Below are 22,701 nucleotides of genomic sequence, written 5' to 3'. Positions count from 1 at the left end.
GCCCACGTCTGGGATTGGTCCCTGGCCTGTCCCATGTACTGGGGAGGGGACACGGAGCTGCTTCCAGCACAGCTCCACGAGCTGATTGCACACCTGTGAGCATCAAGGGAGATGGGGTGTCTCAGGGGCACCTCAGGGGGAACACCGTCTTGAGAGTCGCTTGAGTGTTCACAGAAGCAGCTGCGACTGTTTAAGATGAGGCCAGAGGGGCGACGGCAGAGGGCTGAGGGTGAAACTGTTTTCTTTTCCCCAATTTTTATTAAAGAAATGTTCCAAACATGGCGTGGCTTGTAGGTGCACAGCACTACTGTTCAGCCTCTATATCTGCTGTGCTATCTGACCAATCCCGATGGTCCAAGGAAATGGCTGAAATGAGCTGGTTTGATAACCAGCCCCATGCGACCCTACAAGCACCACTGGGAAAGACCCCCAAGCACTGTAGGGTGTGGCCACCCACCCACGAAGGCAGATAAACTAAAAAACTTCATTTCTACCCCCCACTGTACAGTGAATCCTTTCACCCACTGTACTCAGCTCCTCCCCTCACCCCTGCCCTCCACCTTTTGGGTGGCATCACTCTTGCCTCTCCTTCTAGACCAGGCTAACAGCCAGCTTGACCCTCCAGCTGCCCGCTGTAAACAGGCAGGTTCTGAAGCCACTCAGGACCATGGAGCCCCTCACCCCCCAACCCGTGGGGGAAGAGCAGCAGGCAAGAGAGGCCTGGCCAGCTGGGGTCTTTCAGGGGGTCCCTAAACTTGGGCGGGCTCGGGACGCTGCCCAAAAGGAAAGGAGATGGGAAGTTTCGAGAAGACAGGTGGTGTGGGCAGCATTCAAGGGAACCATTTACCATCAATCACTGCTCCAGCCCTGTGAAAACATACAAGCCGTCAAACAATAACCTAATTTGTAAGGCTGGCAAGTTCTTAGTCCCCAGGCAAGCTGGGGAGCTGCCGCCTCATCAGCTTTACATGAAGTGCCCAGTAGGCGTGGGAAGGGGCCTCCTTCCCCACAGCCCGGTCCAGCAGCATTTGGACTCTGTCCAAGGGCGTGACTGCAGCCCTGGGAAGGCCGAGCGCTCCTCCTCCACCTGGCTTCCTGCCCCAGGCAGCTGTGGGCTGGGCCGGATGCAGGAGTGAGGTAGCGGCTACACCAGTGCCCCCAGCACAAGGGGCACACGAGGACAGTCAGGTGCTGGCCAGCACTGGGCGGTGGGCTGGAGGTCACCAAAAGTGAGAAAGCAAGGGGACAGAGCAATAGCACAGCGGGTAGGGTGTTTGCCTTGCACTCGGCCAACCCGGGTTTGATCCCCAGCATCCCATATGGTCCCCCGAAGCACCACCAAGAGTGATTCCTGAGTGCAGAGCCAGGAGTAACCCCTGAGCATTGCCGGGTGTGACCCAAAAAGCCAAAAAAAAAAAAGAAAAAGTGAGAAAAGCAAAAGGATGGTTAGACCAGCCCAGCCACATTACAGCCCCTGGCCGGCCGGAGGTGGAAGGGGGGTGGCCCACCCATGCCTCTGACCTCACCCTTCAGGGTCAAGTCCCCAGGTAGCTCAAGACACTTGAATTTCCCACCATGGGGATGTGCCCCCACTCAGACACAAGGAGCACATGCCCCGCAGTGGCCTGCTCAGCCCACGTAGGGAGTGACCATGCTGTCCCCTCCCCAGGGTCAGCTTCATGACAAACTCGAACCTTCCCCACCCCCACCCCAGTCTCACTCCTCTCACCCCCTTCACCATCTCTGCCTTTGAAGCTGCCACACCTCTGACCGCGTGGGGGTCTCTTTCCAGGCTCTGATCCCCCTGCTCATGGGGGTCCTGGTCTCCTGCAAGACTCTCCGGCCCCCTAGCAGGGACGATCCCATCTCATTCCTGAGCCTGGCGGTCCCCCGCCCCCACACCCCAGGCCAGGAACACCTCAAGACGCTTCCAGGTGAACAGAGCCCCGCCCTCCGCTGAATCCCGGCTGGATCCCTGCACCCCTCAACCCTCCCGATTCCAATCTGCTCCAGAGCCACTGCCCCCTCCCCAGCCAGCCACGGCCAGTCCTACAGGCTGGGTCAGAGAGCCCAGGGCCGCTCTCCCCCTCCTGCTCTGCAGCTGGCCTGACACTCACCCCTGAAGCGGGATTGGCCGTCCAGCCCAGCTCTGCCGTTGCTGTCCTGGTGTCCATCAAAGTCTCTGTCAACAGAAAGAGGAAAACCTTTCAGTCGAGGGGCTTGCCGGGGCGGAGTGCAGCCCTCCGTGCACGCGGCCACCTGACCTGGAACGTCAGTGACCACAGAAGATACCCCCCACACTCCTTTCCCAGACCTGCGGGGGAAACTGAGGCTGAGAGCCGGGCAGGGCAGCCAAGAAGCTGCTGCTCTGGGCGGAGCTGGACACAGGCGCGGGTTCCAGAAGCTCAGCCTCCTGCTCTCTCCCAGAAGCTCCCAGCGCCTTGCCAGATGACGCCAGCCCCCACCCGCACCAGGGTGCCCCCAAACTTCATCCTCATCCCACCCCCCTACATAGTGGCTGCTCCAAGGTGCTGCTGGACCCCGGGGTCAGGTTTAAGTACCTCCCTCCCTCTTCCTCCCTTCTGGGCTGTTTTCCACCTGCTCTGCTTGTCCGTCCATCTGTCCTCCACCCCAGCAGTCTGACTCCCCTCAGGCATCTAAGACCAACCGCCACAGGTGGTTTGTCATCTTCTCCCAAGACTTGGGAGTCCTGCAGATGGCCTTGGCCCTGGACGCCCCCGTCCCCTGTCCTGGGGTCGCTCATCTGACACTGGCAGCAGCCTCACTAGCCACCCCACCCCTCCCCACGTGCTCCAATTGGCAGCTGGCCTCTTCTGGCCAGGAGGAGAACTCGGGTGTTGCCACTGGCCTGGACACCCACAATAGGTCACATGGGCACTCCGAGGTCACAGAGCTGTTTGTAAGGAGTTTTCTGGCTGACCCCCAGAACCTCTCCTTCTCCCACCTGCTCTCCTTGCCCCCTCTCGCTGACCCCCTTTCGATGGGAACTGCACCCACAGGCTGATCCTCAGCCCCCCAAGCCTCTTTTCGCCTTTGTCCCCCTGGCTCTACTGGAGGAGAAATGCCGTACAATAAAGGCGCACAATTTGATAAGTTTCAACACATATTTACACCCAGAAACTGTCACCACAGTTTAGGCAACAAATGTACTGTCCATCAGTGCCCCAAGTTTCCGCATCCCTCTCCTCCCCGCTGGCCGCCCCCACGGTCACTGTCCCCATGTAGGGGCAGCTCTGTTCTCTGTCACCATGGAGCAGCAGGCACCAGTGGAATCATCTAGAAATGGACTCTGCGTATTCACTATTTTAACCTGCTTTATCACTCTAAGTGTTTTCAGACCCATCCCCTGGTGTAGAGGTGTGGGGGTGTCCAGCTTCTGTATAGCGAGGGGTACTCTGTCCTGCGACCCCCCTTCTCTCTCAAGCCTGGCACCTCTGCAGCCAGCAGTTAGGTCATGGCTCTCGTGGGCCACTTTGTCACAGGCGCCTTTTAGCCCACGAGTTTTCTCATTTCCCTTCGCATACTGACAAGGGATATGTCAACCTCTTTCACAGCTTACTTGCCATCAACATACCTTTTATTTTGTAAGTGTATTTTCAAATATTTTCCCACTTTTAAATGTGTTTATCTGCTTTCTTGTTGGGGGGGTGGTGAGGAGATGCCTTTGACCCCACTATACCCCAAAGAGGTGAAACTTGATGCCTCCCCACAGCCCTGTTAGTCCCAGCAGGGAGATGGAGGGCCAGACGGCCAGGTCTAAAGAGGGGGACATGTGAAAACGCCTGAGTGAGCTGCAGGACACCGGGCAGGAGTCAAATGGCATCGGTGTTACCCTGGAGGGCAACAGCCAACAAGTTCCCTCCCCACGGGACCAGTCCGCTTGCTCATCCCAGAGGATCCAATGAGGATCCAATGGTAACGATGGCACAAGCACGGGGTCCAGCACACAGACCCCTGAGTCTACTTTCTCCTCCAGATCTTCTGACAGCTGGGGGTGACCCCGCTCCCCTTGGTCTCCACTTCACAGCACTAATAACAATCCTAATGACACACTGCATTTACATAATGCGCCTCTCAGAAGACACCCGGGAGGTTCTGCAGAAATTCTTCTCCAGCATTAAAGTGCCTCTGCCAGGTGGGTTGAATGAGGAGACCCTGAACCCAGTGGGCATGGTTGGGACCCCAGAATCAGGAGAGGAAGGGCTTGTGGAAAGCATCATCTGAGCAGGGTACAGAGGGCCAGAATGAATGTTATGAGGCCTGAGATGGTGTTAATGGGGTTAACAGAACAAAGCCAGCTCAGGAAGGCTGAGTGAAGGCTGAGTTTAGTTCCAGCGCTTCCGCCCTGCACACCGCCCAGGAACCCAGGGCTTCCAGAGGCTCTGCTGAAGCTTCAGGCACTGGGAAACATGAGGCCCAAGAAGCCCTGGACCAGGACTCCCCAAGAGTCAGGCGGAAGGAGCCGTGATCAGGCAGGGGAGTTGGTGGCAGCAACAGAAATGAAGCCGGAACCAAAACTAAACTCAACCTTCTCTCAACCTTCCTGGGCTGGCTCTGTTCTGATAACCCCATTAACACCATCCCAGGCCTCGTAACGTTCACTGTGACCCTCTGCATCCTGCTCAGAGAATGCTTTCCACAAGCCCTGCTGGAGAGCTGGTTCGGCAAGACCCTCCAGCCCCCACTCCTCTGCACCCCGCCTGCCAAGGAGATGGAGCTGGGAGCAACCTGTCTTCGGGCTGATGAAGGGCAGCCGCTCCCGGTGTGGGGAGCTCCTGATTACGGCAGGACGCTGGGGGGGGGGGGGGGGGGCGCTGGATGAAAGTGATTTGAGGAGGTTTACATCTCCCCAGGGAGGAAGAGAGCACTCATTTGCATTTATAAAGCATATTGAGAGTCCTGGCAGAAAGTTATGGTGGAAGCACAATTAAATATTTACTATCACTTCTGCTCTCAAACAGTGACATGGGACCAAACCAGCTGGAGGGACATGTGTTGCTGTCATATACCGAGGTGCCTACAGGCAGGACAGCAGAATGCACCCCCACTGCCTCGCCTTGGCCCAAGGGAGCACAGTCACTGCCCAGGGAAGCACACAACTGCCCAGGGGAGCACAGTCTCTGTCCAGGGGAGCACACCCACTGTCCAGGGGAACACAGCCACTATCCAAGGGAGAACGAGCACCTACCCACTGTCCAGGGGAGAACCCACCCACTGTCCAGGGGAGCACCCACCCACTGTCCAAAGGAGCACCCACCCACTGTCCAGGGGAGCACATCCACTGTCCAAAGGAGCACCTACCCACTGTCCAGGGGAGCATACACTCACTGACCAGGGGAGCACACCCACTGCCCAGGAGAGCACACTCACTTCCCAGGGGAACACACCCACTGTCCAGCGGAGCACATCCACTGTCCAGAGGCGCACATACTCCCTGTCCAAGGAAACACACTACTTTCTAGGGGAGCACACCCACTATCCAGGGGAGCACCCTCACTACCACCCCTTGGTTCAGGGGAGCACAATCTTTATCCAGGGGAGCACACTCATTGTCCAGGGAAGCATACGCTATGTCCAGGAGAAGCACACAGTCACTGACCAGAGGAACACACCCACTGACCACGAGAGCCCACCCACTGTCCAGGGGAACACACATACCATCCAGGGGAGCACAGCCACTGCCCAGGGGTGCACACACTATGGAGGGGAGCACATACTCTCTGCCCAGGGAAGCACACCCCCTGTCCAGGGGCGCACACCCCTGTCCTTGGGGGCATACCACTATCCAGGGGAGCACACAGCGCCCATGGGAGGAGGTTGGATAAGGCGTGGCCAGTGGAGACAGGTGAACAGGTGTGGCAGTAGAACAGGTGTGGCCCTCATTTCCCCCCCCACAAACACTCTCCCGCTGCATCCCCTTCTCTCTTCACTTCCCAGCCTCTGTGGGAGGCAAGAGCCAGTTGCCCACAGCACAGGGGCAGGACAGCAGGGTTTCTGAGATGAAACTGACACGGAATGGTTATTATCATTGTGTATGACCCTGCCTCAGTGTCCCATGATGCATCCATGGGACCCATGTAGGACACTTGCGACACGTATGTGACAGTATCATTCATCAGATGCCTAGGACAGCTGATTCCGGGCATTGCCTTGGTGGCAAGGAGTGCAGAGCACAGAGTCAGTGGGTGGCCCAGAGGACACAAGGTCTAATCCAGGGAGGGACAAGCAGCAAAGTCGCACTCAGCTCCTCTTCTGAGCAGTGAGAGGAAGACAAAGCCAACGGTAGACGAGGTCCCACACGTGGAACATAGGGACCTGGTGCAGAGAGACTGTTGGGAGGGTCAGCCTGAACGAGGCAAAGAGAGAGGCCCAGATCTTGGGACAAGGCCGGCTACAGCAGGACAGGACAATGGACACGTTCCCCATCTCTGTGTGTCAGAGATGCCAGAGTGGCCCCCAGGGGGGCACAGAGAATTGGGAGGAGCAGATACCAGTTGGGGGATAAAAGGGAATCTCCCCTGAAGCGGGAGAGTAGGGGAGGCCTCTGGGGGAGGGAACCAGGGGGCTCTAGCAGGAGTCAGGGAACTGGCAAAGGGCCTGAAGGTCTGCCTGAGAAACCTCACCTTCCAGGAACCGTGGCCCTGGAAACTTCCTACGGAAACGCTCAGGAGGCTTTGCCTGGGGGTCAGAGACAGCAGAGAAGCCGCCACTCCTGGTTCTGTCCCGACTGGCACCTGGGCTGCAGGGACATTGAGGATGAGCGAGACACCTGTCAGGGTGACAACAAGTTCAACAAGCCCCTTTCTTGCAGATGCGCCGTTCTTTTTGGAGAGACATCGTAGGGACATACAGCCAAGAAATGCGACACAGTGGGACAAGATTGAGGACTCACGTGGAGGGGGCAGCTGCATCAGGGCATGATGACGCTGCTCCACAGCCCCGCACGGTCAGAAGCACGAGTGTCCCAGCTGCCCTCTAACGTCACACTAATCCCGAGGTCTAAGAGTTGCAGTTTCCTGTGCCAAGCTCCTCTATGCAAATGCCCTGCCCCTCAGGCTGAGGCATGGTGGCAGACCCGGCTGTGGGAGCAGCACATCCGAGCTGGCCTGAGCAGGCCCCGCAGACAGGGTGGGCTCTATGTGGGCACCAGACACCGAGCAGAGAGAGACAGACTTCCCAGCCCACGGGGAGCTGGCAGGCAAGCCGAGGAACAGACATTAATCAAATAACCATGCAGATAAATGCAATTACAGCCCCCATGAATGGCAGCCCGGGGAATCCCAGGGACGGTGGGGAGCACAGAGTGAGATGACAGGTGTATAGAGCTGGCATGCAGCTGCCACCTCCTCTCCCCACTCCCCCACCCTCAGCATTGTTTCCCATACACATGCATGTACATGCCACACACACACACATACACACACACACACACACACCTCTGTTTTGGGGGGAGTTGCTTTTTTGGGTCACACCAGTGATGCATGGGGGTTACTCCTGGTTCTGCACTCAGGAATTACTCCTGGTGGTGCTCGGGGGACCATATGGGATGCTGGGAGTCGAACCCAGGTCGGCCACGTGCAAGGCAAACACCCTACCCGCTGTACTATCACTCCAGCCCCAAACACACCCATCTTTTGAAGCCTGGATCCTAAGTGGCAGAAACAGGATATGTGTTCAACAGTCTCCCCACTCCCCCTGCGTGCATGTACTCTCAGCCTGAAGAGTACTGTGGGGGGTCTTGGAATTCCGCCTCCAGTACCCACCCGCATGGTGCCCATCCTCTGGCCTTGCCCCTGCCCAGACCTCAGGCTCCTGACTTGCTGCTTTTCCGGCCGTCCTGGCCTATTCTCCTTCCCCATGCCCTGTTCCCTGGGCAAGCCAGCCCCACTGACACCGAGCTCTTCAATGATGCCCACACCATCTGCTGCTCCCAGAACCCCCAGCCCAGGCAAGGACCACACCCCAGAGTTCTCAACAGGCCTGGCCCCCTGCTGCTCAGGCAGACTGACCGCCCCTGATCCCCTCCAAACCGGCTTCACAGCATCCCTTTGTGGGAGGGGGAATCCCTTCGGGCTCTGGCGGAGTGTGAAGCAATGAGGGCCTAGCACCCAGGGCCCAGAGAGAAGGGCCACCAATGGGTAGAGAACAGAAGCCTGGAGAGGGCGGATGGTGGGGCTGTACTAGCAAATCTCTCTTCAGAGAGGGGGCTGGAACCCCCACAGCAATACCTTTCCCCGTGCTTCTCACGTCCCTCCTTCCCCACAAACTTCCGGCCTTTGGGAATCTTCTGGTTCACACCACCTTCCCGAAGATGCCCTAGTTCCCTGAAATGAGCCCTTCTTCCTTCTCCACCTGTGCTCCCGGAGCGCCTCTGGCCTGGATGTCCTCCTCATCCTGGGTCCGAGACTCATGCGAATCCAGCCTGGCCTGTCCCTCTCAGCCACCAGGGCTACTGCAAGACTGGCTGGCCCAGGCTGGTTTGAATCGTTTCTCCAGAGTTGAGTGAAGACTTCAGAGGGCAGCGCTGGGACCGTCCTGGGGGGTTTCTGGCCCCTTAGGTGGAACGGTCCCATCTATCCTAGGGGCCTCATCCAGCCCACTACCAAGGAATGAGGGCCGCCACGCCCCCTGCAGACTCCTGGCCTATTCACAGCAGGCAGCCACTCTGCATCCATGAGCATGAGCGGATCCCTCACTGGACTAACTAAACGCCTTTGCCCAGGGCCATGTGCCAGCCAAGCAGGAGCCGCTGTGAGCAGGTGAGTTGGGAGGGGGGCCAGGCGGGAGGTGAGGAGCCCCCTCCCCCCACCGGCACACAGGCAGACTGCGTCCAACAGGCATTTGAAGTCAAAAGACCAACCGAGATTTGCTCTTTGAAAGGTCCCCGCGGGGCTCCGCTCCCCATCACTTCCTCCCTGCCTGACACTCCCGGAATCCTACAAGGATCACACACTGGAAGAAGACCCTGCTGAGTTTGGTTGGAGCCAGAATCACACCTCAAGGAGCTGGGAGGGGCTCGAACCCGTTCCCCTGGACCCGGGAAGAAGATGCAGTGGTGTCAGTGCTGACCCAGTTCTGGGTGAGCAGACCAAGGAGGGTTTGAGCAGCCTGTTCCTCCCAGCTCAGCTCAGACGTGACACCTGGTCCACAGTGGTCCTGGTCTCCAAGAAGCAGGGGGGAAGCAGAGGCACAGTGGGCGCCGGGGCAGTCTGAGCCCAGTGCCCGGGGAAAGCCTGGCTCCAGCAGGTCCTTGTCTGAAACAGCTGTGCTGTTTCCTGCCAGCACTTCTCCCGGAAGGACACCAGCCCCAGCACCCGGTGCTGCAGTTACTGGGATTTGCAGGCAGAGCCAAACCGACCTGCCCTCAGAGGCCCTCTGGGAACCTGGACTCACCCATCATCACTAAGTCTTGGTCGGGGGGTCTCTAGCCAGCTCCTGCCCCGGGCCCCAATTCCTCCTGACCCGGATCTCTCCCCATGCCAGCACAGGGCGCAACTCCCTGTCCAACTTGGTAGCAAAGGAGAGATAAGGAGCAAGGAAAGAAGAGGGGTGTTTGTGAGGAACAGGGACCCAATTTTTTTTACCCTTTCCCCCTTTTTATTGAATCACAGAGAGATACACAGTTACAAAGTTGTTCATGATGGGTTTCAATCATACAATGTTCCAACAGCTGATCTTCACAGTGTACATTTCCCACCACCAGTGGATCCAGTTTCCCTCCCCACACCCTGCTTGCCATACCTAATTTAAAATATATATTTGAACCACACCTGACAGGGGTTCAGGGCTTACTCCTGGCTCTGCACTTAGGGGTCACTTCTGGTAGTGCTCAAAGGACCATATTGGGTGCTGGAGATTGAAACCGGGTCAGTCCTGTGCAAGGTACCTACTGTACTATCTCTCCAGGCTCCAGGGACCCTATTTAGATCAGCACCCAGTTCTAATGATGCTGGCCTACCCAGGAGCCGAGAGTGGTCAGTGAGGGGGCTGCAGGCACCCAGGGGCACCCATCACCCTGGAGGAGAGGGGCTGAGAGCCACATGCCCATGCAAAATGAGTCAGCATAGCCCTCACGAAGGCGGGAGGGATGGGCGGCCTCACTCAATATTCAGCTGCGCACTCACCGTTCCCTTCTGGGGCCCTGTGCCCTGATCTTGAATGGATCGGTGGCACCGTAACTCTCACACGTGACTGCACCAGCCCATCCCTGAGAAATCCCACAGGCACGGCAGTCCCATCTCCTGCAGGGTGCTGAGCATTGGGCTCGTGGCAGGGGGTAGGCAAGGGCCAGCACTCAGGGAGAGGAGGAGAGCTAGTCACGCAGGGCCTCCTGCACTCTGGACCACACTGGGGGGCTAAGTTCCCAGGGGCTCCTGATCTACCGTCACCCACCAGGCACACTCACACCTGCCTGAAAATGTGTGAGCTGCCACCTGGCCCCCAGCCCTGTGTCCTTACCCCAGCTTTGCTGGTCCTCACCCTCCTCAAGGGCCCCCCCAATCACCGACTCCAGATCTACCCCATCCTCAAGATACTCTAGCTGTCCACCCCAGCAAATCACCCCCAGGAAGCCCGCCAGAGGTTGTTCTCCCGCAGCCCTAGAGAGAAAACCACACCCTGAAGCCACGAGGTGGAGACGCAGCCACACCCTGAGGTCCTGTGGGGTTGTGCCAGGCTCTGCCATGCTGCCACTGTCCCTCAGAGCATAGACAAGCCATCAAGGCAACATCTGCGAGTCACAGTGACCAACACTGGACCTGGGGTGAGGGCACTGGTAGCACCCCGGTGTCCCACTGCTTCCTCCCAAAACCAGCTCAGAGCATCACTGCTAGGAGCAGGTGAAGGGAGTCCTTCTGTCTGCTTGCATACCTCCAGACTTAGGGCACTCACTACCCTCCAGGCCAGCCATTCACCTCTCCTATGGTCTGCTTCCTAGGGGCACCCCAAAGATGGCCACTGAGCCCATTGCTGCCCTTTCTCCAACACAACCCTCCTGAGCCCATGAACAGGACCCCCTAGACACCTTTCCCCAAGTCCACCTGATGGGGCCATCGACCCGCCCTCCAGCGCCCCACTGGTCTGGCGGTCTCTGAGGGAAGGCACGTCCAGGGAGGCTCATGGACTCTTGGGCCGCTCAGGGGAGACCACATCTGACTCCAACCCTAGTCATCCTTGGGAATCCAGGGTGCCTGCTGGGAGCTCTCAGAAGGACTCCCCAGGAGAAAGGCACCCAGAGCCACCCAGAACCTGAGGGGTCCTGAGATCCAGCCTCTCATCTTCTCCCTCTGTCGCCTCTCCCACTCCATTCTCTCCTTCTCTCCCTGCTGCTCAGGGCCGCATCTCTGGGTGAAAAGTGTTTCAGCTCCGTCGGGGAGCATTTGCCTTGCCCAGCCCACTGGGGGAGGGTGGGGAGGGGACTGAGGGCTGGGTCCTGGAGAATTTCCCAGTGCAGTGATAGGAACAAATTCCCTCTCCTGCAAGCTGGATGTGGGCACCACAGACCCAAACACCCCAAATCACAAGCTGCAGAGCCCCGAGGAATGACAGAGTTGTATGTCATTCATTTGGGGGCATCTGACACCTCCACACACAGCAACACCCTTTGAGACAAGGGGGTCTATGAAAAGGGTAGTGGGGAGGCACACAGCTCCCAGTCAGAGGGGTTCCCATCAGGGAAAGTGCAGGGGGAACACAGGCAGTTGTGAATGTCAGGAAGAAACCAGTCCCCCCACGAGCGGAGCGAACCATCTCCCACACTCCGCTCTTCCGCTCTTTCACGGAGGAAGCTGATATGAAGTACACACACTCCTACCTCTGCAGCAGGATGCCTGCTGGGGGCCCGGGAGGGGAGGCAGGTGAGCGTGGCTCCCCGGAGAGGAGTGATGCTGTGAGGTTGGTTATTGCTCAGGCCCATGCACAGCTGGGTGACGCTGTCTCACTGGGGGCCTGACCCAGATGCTGACTGCTTTTTCATTAACGAAGATAGCCAAGTACACCCCTTTGCCACAGGCGGCTATTTTTTTTACCTCCTCTCCACTGTGGTGCTCCGAGCTGACTTCCTGGGAGGCAGTGGGACACTGTTCCCTATCTAGAAGAGATCCTCTATTGTGCACAATCGGGTGTGATAAGTGGCAAATAACAAAGCCACTGTCCCCTCTAGAAGGCCCTCCTAGAATGTGCCTTGGTGCAGTGCGTCTCAGCCACATTCCGGCCTATTGCCGGGGAGCCCTGCCCTCCAGCAGGCATGGCACAGGTCACAGCTGGGGAGGGCCTGAGACATGGAGCGGTGGTCTCGGTTCCATTCAGCAGCCGGGCCCACCTGCCCTCCCTTCAGTCCCAGCAGAAAAACACACACCTGCCTCCTTTCCAGGGCTCCTTCCCAGCCAAGCCACGATGCAGCTAAGAAAGCTCCAGGCTTGAAGCCCAGTGATCTGGGATCCAATCCAGATGGGCAGGCAGACACCAGCAGGATGGCCACGAGCCACCCACACAACTTCTCTGAGCCCCAGACTTTCAGGGTATAATCTGTTTCTTGGGAAATCGGGGGGTCAGTGAAATGCTCATTCTATAGCCCATCTTACTGAACCTGCCCTACAATCATCACCAATGTTCATCAGTGCTCCCTGTTATTATTTCTTTTTTCGTTGTTTTGCTTTTTGGGGTTTGTTTTGGGGCCACAATCCAGCAGTGCAGTGGAGCTATTCCTGGGGGTGCTTTGGAGACCATATGCAGTGCTAGGGACTGAAGTAGAGTTAGTCGCATGCAAGGCAAGCACATTAACCCCTGCGCTAGCTCTTCACCATACCCCATTCTAATTTACAAAGAGCTGAATTTTAAAAAATGAAAGTGCAGGCACTTTAGGAAAGGGGTTAGATTGTCTAGATTCATTTTTCAGGACACGCACATCCCGTTGCTCCAGCCCGTTTGCTAAAGAGCTGACTTGGCTCCAGCCCGTTGCCTCTCTCCTCTGTCAAGGGAACTGAGAGTGTTTATGGAGAGCTACTTCTGGGCTCTGCTCTGTCCCATCGACCCATCTGTCTGTTCATTTTGCCAACTTCACTCTGTCTTGATTACTGTAGTTTTAGTTTAAATCTTGGAATTGGGTAGTATTAATACTTTAGCTTGAGTCTATCTACCCTTTAATATTGTGTAGGCTATCTACTCTGGGGTATATATATATATATATATATATATATATACATATATATATATATATTTTGCTTCTTTGCTGTTGTTTTGGGTTTTTTGGTTTGGGTGGGGGGCTATTTTTCTTTGCCTCTCCATAAATAATAGGCTTATCAAGCTTGTTCTAAAGTTAGGATTTGATCAAGATTGCATTGACTCTATGGTCAAATTAGGAAGAATTGACATTCTGGAAGAGTGAGTATTTCCATCCATGAACATGGGATACCTCCCCATTGAATTCTACCCATGACAGTCTAATGGTTTCCCCCTGCAAGTGAGCTAATATTTTGTAAGATTTATACTTGCTTTACATCTACCTAGCATTTAGCATTTATAATATGTTCTCACCTCCTCCATCACCTCTTCAAGTAGAACATTCAGAGGCCTTGGTCCTACACTTGAGATCCTGTTACACAGATCAGAGAAAAGAACAGAGTCAATGGGTCTCCGATTGCTTCCCCATCTCCGGGATGATCTAGCCTGGCTGGAGGAAGTATAGCCTGACCACACAGGGAAGTCAGCAAACTTTCAGTCAAGGCTCAGACAGCAAATACTCAGACTTTGTGGTAGTGCTGTCTCTGTGGCAGGTCCCTGATTCTGCCATCATCCTTGTGGAGGGAAATCACAGAGGCAGCAGCGAGTGAGCCCCTGGTCCCCATCCACCCTGCTGTGGCCCACCAGGCAGGGCCCAGGCCTGTACTCACACCACTGGCTCAGTTACGTTTAAGTTTCCTCTCATACTTTTGGATCAAGGAAATAATTCCTTTAGTGTACCATAATGAAATACCCCCCAGCCAGCAGCATATCTGCAAAGTGATGCCTCTATACCCTCCAGAGGAGCAGGAAAACTCCAGCTCGGGCCCTGACGCTCTCTAGTGAACAAAACCCCAAATTAAATAAGGTTCCAGCCATGTCCATCTATGCCAAAGGCCCCCATGGAAGAGAACTGGCCTAACTGGGGCCCCAGCTTCTGTCCTCCTAGCTCACTACTTTCCTCCAGCTGCAGGAGGGAATCTGGGTTTTTTCCAGAAGGTTCTAAATGGAAGCAAGAGCCACTCAGGGTGCACAAGCTGCACTCATCACTAATGACACAGTCAGAGAGGGGTGAAGAGGGTCAGCTGGTAGATGCAGCCTGGCCTGCAGGCAGCAGCAGGAGCTAGAGAAGCCAACAAAAGGACAAGGCCCTCAGAGGGGGCCATCAGCAAGAGCCACCCTCTCGGCAAGCCAAGCCCTGCTGCCTGGAGTCATGCATGGCAGAGTGGTGAGGCTCTGCCCTCCTCCACAGTCCAAAGGCAGCTGGGGACAGCACTGAGCCAGTGACCAGTGATCATCCAGTGACCACCAAGGACTAGGTAGCCAAGGGTTGGTCCACGCTGCTCCAGGTTTCAGGAGGAAAGTGGAGCCTATGAGAGGGTGGAACAGCTCTAACCAATATGGTAGCCAGTCCCAAATTCCTCCACCCTGACAAAATTGGTGGGTCCACACAACAGCAATGCCAGAGAGCTGAAGCCCAGGGAAGGGTCCTCTTCACAAGGCTGACATGACCACCAATGGCGGAGTGTAGGCCTAGTGGCTGGGGTTCCTGGGAGAGCACGCTGGAGCTCAAACCACCCCCAGTGAGGGCCCCCCCAAGGGTAAACTGCATCCCCCCAAGATATGTTCAAATCCCAGGACCTGGGAATGTGACCTTGCTTGGAAAGAGGGTCTCTGCTGGTGGGATGAAGTTTCTTAAGATAAGATCCTGCTGGACCAAGAGGGAGTCCAGAATGCACTGGGTGGAGTTCTTCTGTGGGAGAAGAAAGGGACACAGGGCAAGGCCACCCCTGAGGACCAGGCAACACCTAGGCATCTAGGAGTCACAGCTGGGATATTGCTGAAAGAAGCAACCACAGAGCTAGGAGAACTGATGAGACTCTGCCCTGGAGGGATTTGGTAGTCAAGGGACTCGGTATTCCAAGGACCCCTGGCTGGTGATACAGGAGAATGGATCTGCTGCTGGGGGTGCCCATCTGCCACCTCTCCACAGCAGCCCAGGAACACATGCCCTACCCCCACTGCCCCAATGCCAGGGACACAGTCCTCAGTCCCAGAGTCCCGGGCCCACTCACTGCAAACCCCATCCCCTGAGGCCCTGCGCTGGCTGGGAGGGGCCCCTGGGCCGGCAGATGGGAGGAGCCACAGTCCCTGTGGAGAAGGTTGGGTCCCTTTGGGAGGTGCTGAGTTGAGGGCCAGGGAAGTATAGTGAGGAAATGTGAAGTGTAACAAGGAGCAGATGTTGAGGGTTAACTGAAAATCATGTTCAGGTTCTGGGAAAGTTACCCTAACAAATGCCCCTCAGCCCCTGAATTGCCAAAGGAACCCTTGGAGCTAACTGATACCGGCGACCAGAGCCTGTGAGGAGAAAGGACTGGGGAGCCCAGGTAGTCAGGGAAGACTTCCTGCAACAGGGGGTTATATGCCCGATGGATTATGCAAAGGATTTAAAGGAAAGGAGAAAGAGGAGGGTGGAAGACTTAGTTCAGTATTTCCCAAAGTGGGCAATAGCAGGGGTGCTGGAAAGACCCAGGGGTGTAGTAGGAATCTCCACCCAACTGGGGTAAGGGCACTTTCTGTTTGATTAAAGAAGGTAGATTTCCAAATGGTCACTGAGTTACTGTCTTTTTTTTTCTTGAAAAGAGTCATTAGGCCAAATAATGACCTTAATGCGGCCGCCACTGGCAGAGAGCGAAGTATCCCCAGCAGCAAACTGCAGAACTGTGAGCTGCCAGGCCAGAACCTAAGGAGCAGGGCAGTCAAATTCCTTCTGGAAGCTTCTTAGTGCAGTTCCTTCCTCATAGCCAGCACCTTCCCAGTGAGGGCCAGGGCAGGAGCTGGGACTAAGATAACTCTCAGTCACCACCCAGAGTAAGGGCTCTGGCCTTCAGAGGGTCAGAGCCTAGTCACCAAGTGTGACCAGGATCTGACCCTGGGGCAGGCTGGGGTCGGCTGCAGGATGAGCTCCATTCTACTCTTTCTTCTTCAGAGGCTGAGCATGCAGCCAGACATGAGCCAGGACTGGTTGAAGGCTATGATGAGGGGGTGCACCAGAGCCCCCTCCTACTGAATCCCAGACCCCTGTCTCTGCAGAGAAGGAAACTCCTACCCGAGGTGGTTTTTTTTTTTTTGTGGAGGCTACACCTGATGATGCTCAGGGGTTGCTCCTGGTTCTACACTCTGGAATTACTCCTATTGGTGCTCAGGGGACCATATGGAATGCCGAGGATCGAACCTTGGTGGGCCATGTGCAAGGCAAGTGCCCTACCTGCTAAAAACACCTACTTGAGCAAGGAGACAGGAAATAGCCCAGCCTGCTGGCCAGCACACCCTCTCCAATGCACTCATATGAGTGCTGCTCTTGGTAGCAGACCAGGGGCCCTGGGTGAGAAGCAGCTCATGCTTGGGGGGTCACTTCCTTCTCAGCCAGCTCTCCACTGCTCCTCATCCCCGGGCAGCTTCTACTCCAAAGACCCTCTATCCAGAGTCAGGAGTGAACCCTGTTCCTGAAGGGTACCCCAGGCTCAGCTCTGTGGCACACACACACACACACACACACACACACACACACACACACACTCACACACGCTGCCTCTGCTTGTTCCCTTTGCTTTACATCTAATACCTGAGCCAGCAGGTGACTCCCCACTCCATCCACTCCCCAGCACTACACTGGAAGTGAACATCAGTGTGTGGCAGCTTGTGCCAACTCACACGGACAAAGAACGCAGCTTCCCAAGAGGCCCCAGGCCCTGGCAGCACTGCGGAGTCCCAAGAGGAAGTGGAGGCAAAGCTAATCCACAGCGCTTCTCAAGCTTGTCCCAAAGAGACCCTCCCCGACACACGGCCTGAGACACCAGCACAGCCACCCTGGGCCCCTTCTCATCCCTGAGCTTCTTTCTGTCTCTTCTCCTTTGGCGGTTCAATTTTGAGGACTTGGGGTGGCAACTCTGCCTGAATGTCCTGTGTTTGGAGGGTGGAATAGGGCCAGTGACCACAGACTCTACCTCTGCTCTAGCCTGGCTACTTCACTGTGAAGTAATGGGGTCAGTGGATTGGTGCCAGCAGGTGGCATCTTTCCAAGCATTGCCTTTTTTGCCCCCAACAGCCCTGGTTGAAGCGGGAAGAGCCAGGCATGGACAGCCAACAGGCTCTGGTCAAAGACGAATCCTATTCTGGCCCATGATGCATGGGCAATCTTGGGAGCTCGAAAGCGATGATGAAAAACCCGACCAGCCCTCCCCACTCTGTTCAACCATTCCTGCTCTAAGATTGCATCAGAGTCTCCTCAGCTGTCTCACCAGTGGGTTGTGCTGCAGAATCCGCTCCTCACTGCCATGTGGGGTCACAGACAACAAGGGAGCTCCCCCACATCTCTGCCAGGGCCCCTCCCAAGGAGAGAGAGGCTTCTCCCTCCCAGACGCGGCTCCCCACAAAGAATCACACCACCCCCTCCTTCCAGGAACCATCCCCCCTCCTCCCCCCAACTCCCCCTCTCTCCCTGCCCCCTTTTTTTCCATGTCCCTCCACTTCCGGCAGGTGCTGCCTCCCACAGATGAGAGGGACCTGATCCCTTAAACAGCAGAGATTGTTTGGAACAGAGAATTAACAGCAAATTAAACTGGTTTCATTGTACTCATTCATGCACAAAATGAGTGTGGGAGTTAAGTGGAGTAAAACCAAACAGGCGACGCGTGGTGATGATCAGAGAGTAAGATGCAGCCACGGGAGAGCGGGAGGCACCCAGCAGGCACAAGTCAGCCTGTGGCCTGGCCAGCTGTGGCCAGTCCCACGCCAGAGTCACACCTCCCCCGTCCCCAGCCCCACAAGGGACGGTCTCTCTCCTGTCCCATAGCCTCTGCCAGCTGCAAACTGCTGCAGCAGTCAGCGAGGGAACCCCACCATGCTCCTAGGTTTCACCTCAATGCAGAGGCCTGGATGTCACAGTGGAACTGCTTGGGGACTTTCCCACAAGACCTTCAGCCACTCCTCTGGGTTCCTCAGGACCAGGAGCTGCAGACACAGAATAACCAGCCTCAGGCAGAAAAGAGCAGGAAGATGAGCCCACCAGTCTCTGCTTCATCTGAGCCTGGAGTCCCCTCTCTGCTGGGTGTCCTGAAGGATGGGACAGGGGTACCTCTGAGACCCTCGAACCGCCATCCTAAGGTCACCTGCCAGAAAGGCAGTGACAGGACCAAGCACATGTCCCCACAGGGCAGGACACGTTGTTAACTGGCCAGTGCTCATCCTGGAACAAGCCTAGTGTTTACTCAGTGTTCATGTGGCATTGACCCAGCATTCACCTTCCATACCCCCAGTGGTCACCCACATTCACCAGGTGTTCAGCATCATTTACCTAACATTCCCCCCAATTCACCTCCTATTTGACAACTCACCCAACATCCACGCAGCATTATTCATCCAGTGAGCACCCAGCATTCACCCTGCATTCACCCAGTGCTCAACCAATGTTCACCCAATATTCACATAGTACTCATTCAGTGTTCACCCAACATTCACCCAGCCTTCACCCAGTGTTCAATCAACATCCATCTAACATTCATGCAGCATTCACCTGAAATTCACCTCATATTTACCCGGTGCTCACCCAGCATTCATGCAGCATTCAACTGACATTCACCTAGCATTCATTCAGCATTCCCCCAGAGCTCACTCAGCATTCACCCAGTGCTCACCCAACATTCACCCAGTGTTCACTCAACTTCACCCTGTGTTCACCCAGCATTCACTGAGTGTTCACTCAGCATTCACCCAGTTTTCACCAATATTCACTCAGCGTTCACTTAGCATCATTCAGCATTCACCCAACATTCACCCAGTGTTCACGCAATATCACCAAGTGATCACTCAGCATTCATCCAACATTCCTGTAGCATCCATCTACCATTCACCCAGTGTTCACCCGAAACTCACCCAGCATTCTCTCAGCATCCATGAGCTTTAACCCAGCATTCCCCCGGTCTCAGGGCAAGCTGATGATTCTCTGCCGAGCAGACCACTGCGGAGGCCAGTAGGTGGATGGGACACTCCAACCCTTCCCGCCCCTCCCTTCTCCGCATCCTTCCTGCTTTTCTAGTACCAGTAGGCCCCTCCCCAACAGCAGACCCAGTGAGCTGCAGGTTCCTGTAGAATCTAAGAAGCCCAGTGGACCCCAGTGGCTGCTCTGAGCTGTCACTATAAACCACCTCTCGTGAGGCCCTCAACTGCCCCCAGAGCAAGTCAGATTTCCAAGTACAGCGGCTGTCCTGTATCCATTTCTCTTTAAGACATAAAGATGAACCAGGAACTCCACATTAATCAGGCTGAATAGTCAAATAAACCCCTTTACCTGGGCCAAGGTGAGGCGCTGACATCAGGTGTCAGCCTCTGAGGTTCCCAAGGGAAGTATTGGGCAATGGTCTATAGAAGCATGACCAGGAGCACAGTCAACCAATGCCTGGAGAAGAGCATTTTCAGGCTCCATTATGGAATTTAGATCAAACACTTTCTTGAGGGGTTGTAGCTCAGCGGGAGAGTACCAGCCTTGTAGGTATGAGGGTAGGGGGTTGATCCTCAGCACCATAAAAAGAAAAAAAATTGAACCCAGGAGCCCTGGGTTCAATTCCTGACATGGCAGAGTCCCCCAAGTACGGCTGGAAGTGCCCCCGCCCCACCCCACACGTGAATATAGACCAAATTAAGCCTCACACAATTGGAATGTGGCTTTAAAATATTCCTGCAAAGAACATGCAAGTTGAACCGTGCAGTACTGCAGGCCGGCATGGAGCCCCAGCACGTGTGACAGCTGAGGCTCGCCCTGCCCTGCCCCTGCTAATAGCTCTTCATCAACCACACGAAGAGCTCAAATCCAGGATCATCTAATCAGATCTGACAAGAAATTGGCCAGAAACATCAAATAATCAAGGAGATTATTTGAAATATGGATATACATCCACCACCGTTAATGATGAGCCTCTCGCTGAGTGTATGTTGCGCCTTGCTGTACCAGCTAATGAGATTAAGAAGGCATTTTAATCATAGTGAGATATTTTAAAATATTGTTTCATCTTTATCTGACTCTTTAATAACTCTTATTTTATTGCATAGATTTGAATGCACAGAATATGCAGTAACACACACATAGTCACTAAAGACATAAATATGCAAGTACTGGGGTACCCTCTTAGTCTTGGATCCAACAGATTAGAAGACAACCCCCCCTTTCAGTGGGTGGCACCCCCTACTTGCCAGAAATCAAAGTCAAACACTGGGATCCTTTGGACTCCTGGCTCCTTTCTCATCCCTGTGGGTTGGACTACCTCTTCTCTGGATTTATGCCCTGAATTTCTCCTGTAAACCCCACCATGACCACTGCCATCACCCCAACCAGGCCATGGAGATCTCTCCTCTGTGTAGCAGTGTCAGATGTCTGTTTGTGATCTTACCCCTTCTTTGCACCTCCCAAATCTACATTCTATCTTTCAGATGACTCAAGTCTTAGAAATCTGGTCACATCACTTTCTGACCCCGAAGTTTTAAAGCTTCTGATACATCTCAAGAAAAAATTCCCATCTCCCTTCCACCAACCTCCACACTATGTTCAACATAATCATCTTCATCATCCATCATCATTAACATCAGCAATCACAGGTATTGACTCCTCTATTTGTCTCACTTGGGGAGCAGCCTCTGTGGTGTTCAGGAGTTGCTCCAGGCGGTGCTCAGAGAACCATGCAGTGCTAGGATCAAACTGAGTCTCCCTCGTGCAAAGCCTGCACTTGACCCGTGACCTAGCTCCCCGGTCCCTTGTTCCCTCTCTCTTTGCCAGCACTGGCACAGAACTATCTTCCACAGTCCCTCTAAGAGGTGATTGCAAGCATGATGTCCACTCTACAGATGAGGTTTAAAGAGGATGAGATCACTGCATTCCTCCAGCTCTGTTCTTCCCTTCCTCCCTGCTCTAGCCTTCAGTCGCCATGGTGGGTACTTGCTTTGCAGACACCGTCTGGTCCTCAAAGCTATTTTTAGTGCTGACCTGACCCCTCTTATGGCCAAGACTGAGCCTCGGGCCCTCTTCCCTCACCACCATTTGCAAACTTACCAGGTAGCCATAACCTCCTTGGCCTTACTGTTCTCCCCGCCCTGGCAAACCCGGCCCCTCCAAGTTCCAAGTTGAGGGTGTGTGTGTGTGTGTGTGTGTGTGTGTGTGTGTGTGTGTGTGTTTGGGTGGTTGACAAATATCCTTGGAAAGACATTCATTCTGCCTATTGGGTTGCCTGAGTCGGAGGTTAGCACTGGAAGTGCAGGAAGCAGCAATGAAGAATAGCACCATCAGACATTGAGGTAGGAAAAAATTGGGTGTTGGAAGTGGGTCCACAAACTGGATATCAATACACAAACAAGAAAGTGAGCCACCAGGCCAGCCTCAGTTCACCTCTGTGTGGAATATTCAACATTCATTTCCTACATCCCTTTGCACTGAGCTCCAAGACCACTGTCATATCAGCCAGACCCACATCTCCACCACAGGGAGAAATGGTTCATTTCCTGGGCACCAGCAAGTCAGTGAATGCTGGCGGGGAGATGTGTCAAAGGTGGAGATGGTTACTGTGGTGTCAACTGTGGCGGAAGGGTAGTGACCCACAGCCCTGTGGAAGGAGGCAGGGAAAGTGGAGACATAAGCCTTGCATTCATTTCCTGTAAACTCCACCATTAAGACCTGGGGAGATAGCATAAGGGTACCATGCAGGACCCTGGCTCCTTCCTGGCACCACAAGGTCCCCAGGCACTGCTGGTTGTAGCTCTGGAGGCCCCATAAGCAATACTCAGTGCTCCTGGTGCTCCCCAGCCCCACAGAGCCCGAATTGAACCACATCAATCTACTGTCAATCCAGTTGGCCATGAATCTCCAGGAGTGGTCCCCAGGTCCCTTGAGCACCGCTTTGGAGGACTAGAAAAGTCTACCTATCATGAGTCCTGTAAGCTTCATCTCCAGAAGCAGGCAGGGCTGCCTCATGAGTGAAAGGCAGCTTCTAGGAAGATGCATGGGATGCAGGTTTCTCTCCTGGAAGGTTCTGGAGACTTCCTAAACTCCAGCAAGGAGATGCCCTAAAAGAACAAGCTGGTGTACTGTTCCAAGAAACAATGAGATTCCCAGAAATAAATACCAGTAAGGGGAATAATATCACGGACTAAACTACTTGGCTCCTTCAGGAAACTTGGCCAATCAGAGGTCACCAAAGGAGGGACAAGAAAGGTCACCCTTCACAGCTGGGGGAGCCTGAAAAGCAGGAAGACCCCAGGCAAAAGAGTGGGCAGGCGGAGGGGAAAGGGTGTTGCTCCCTTCCACCTTTTTCCCTCTGGAAAGAAAGATGGCAGCCGCTTCGGAGCTTTATGGAAAGCCAGGTATGAGCCGGTCATAATGGGGTGACTGAAACCTTATGGGAAGGGGTCGTTCCTGGC

General features: G+C 55.0%; 1 protein-coding gene across 2 annotated transcripts in view; it reads right to left on the bottom strand.

Moving 5' to 3' along the window:
* EPHB1 (EPH receptor B1) overlaps positions 1 to 22,701 on the bottom strand; it is a 397,511-nt gene that overhangs the window by 290,666 nt on the left and 84,144 nt on the right. For both annotated transcript variants that reach the window (XM_056121704.1, XM_056121703.1), the window contains exon 2: positions 2,118 to 2,182. In XM_056121704.1, the coding sequence (XP_055977679.1) occupies positions 2,118 to 2,182 (65 nt within the window). The remainder of the gene's footprint in view (positions 1 to 2,117; positions 2,183 to 22,701) is intronic.

The sequence above is a fragment of the Sorex fumeus genome, unplaced genomic scaffold, assembly GCF_029834395.1.
Source record: "Sorex fumeus unplaced genomic scaffold, SorFum_2.1 ptg000044l, whole genome shotgun sequence".
Classification (NCBI taxonomy): domain Eukaryota; kingdom Metazoa; phylum Chordata; class Mammalia; order Eulipotyphla; family Soricidae; genus Sorex; species Sorex fumeus.
The sequence above is the reverse complement of the archived record's forward strand: the minus strand, read 5'-3'. Positions and strand labels throughout refer to the sequence as shown.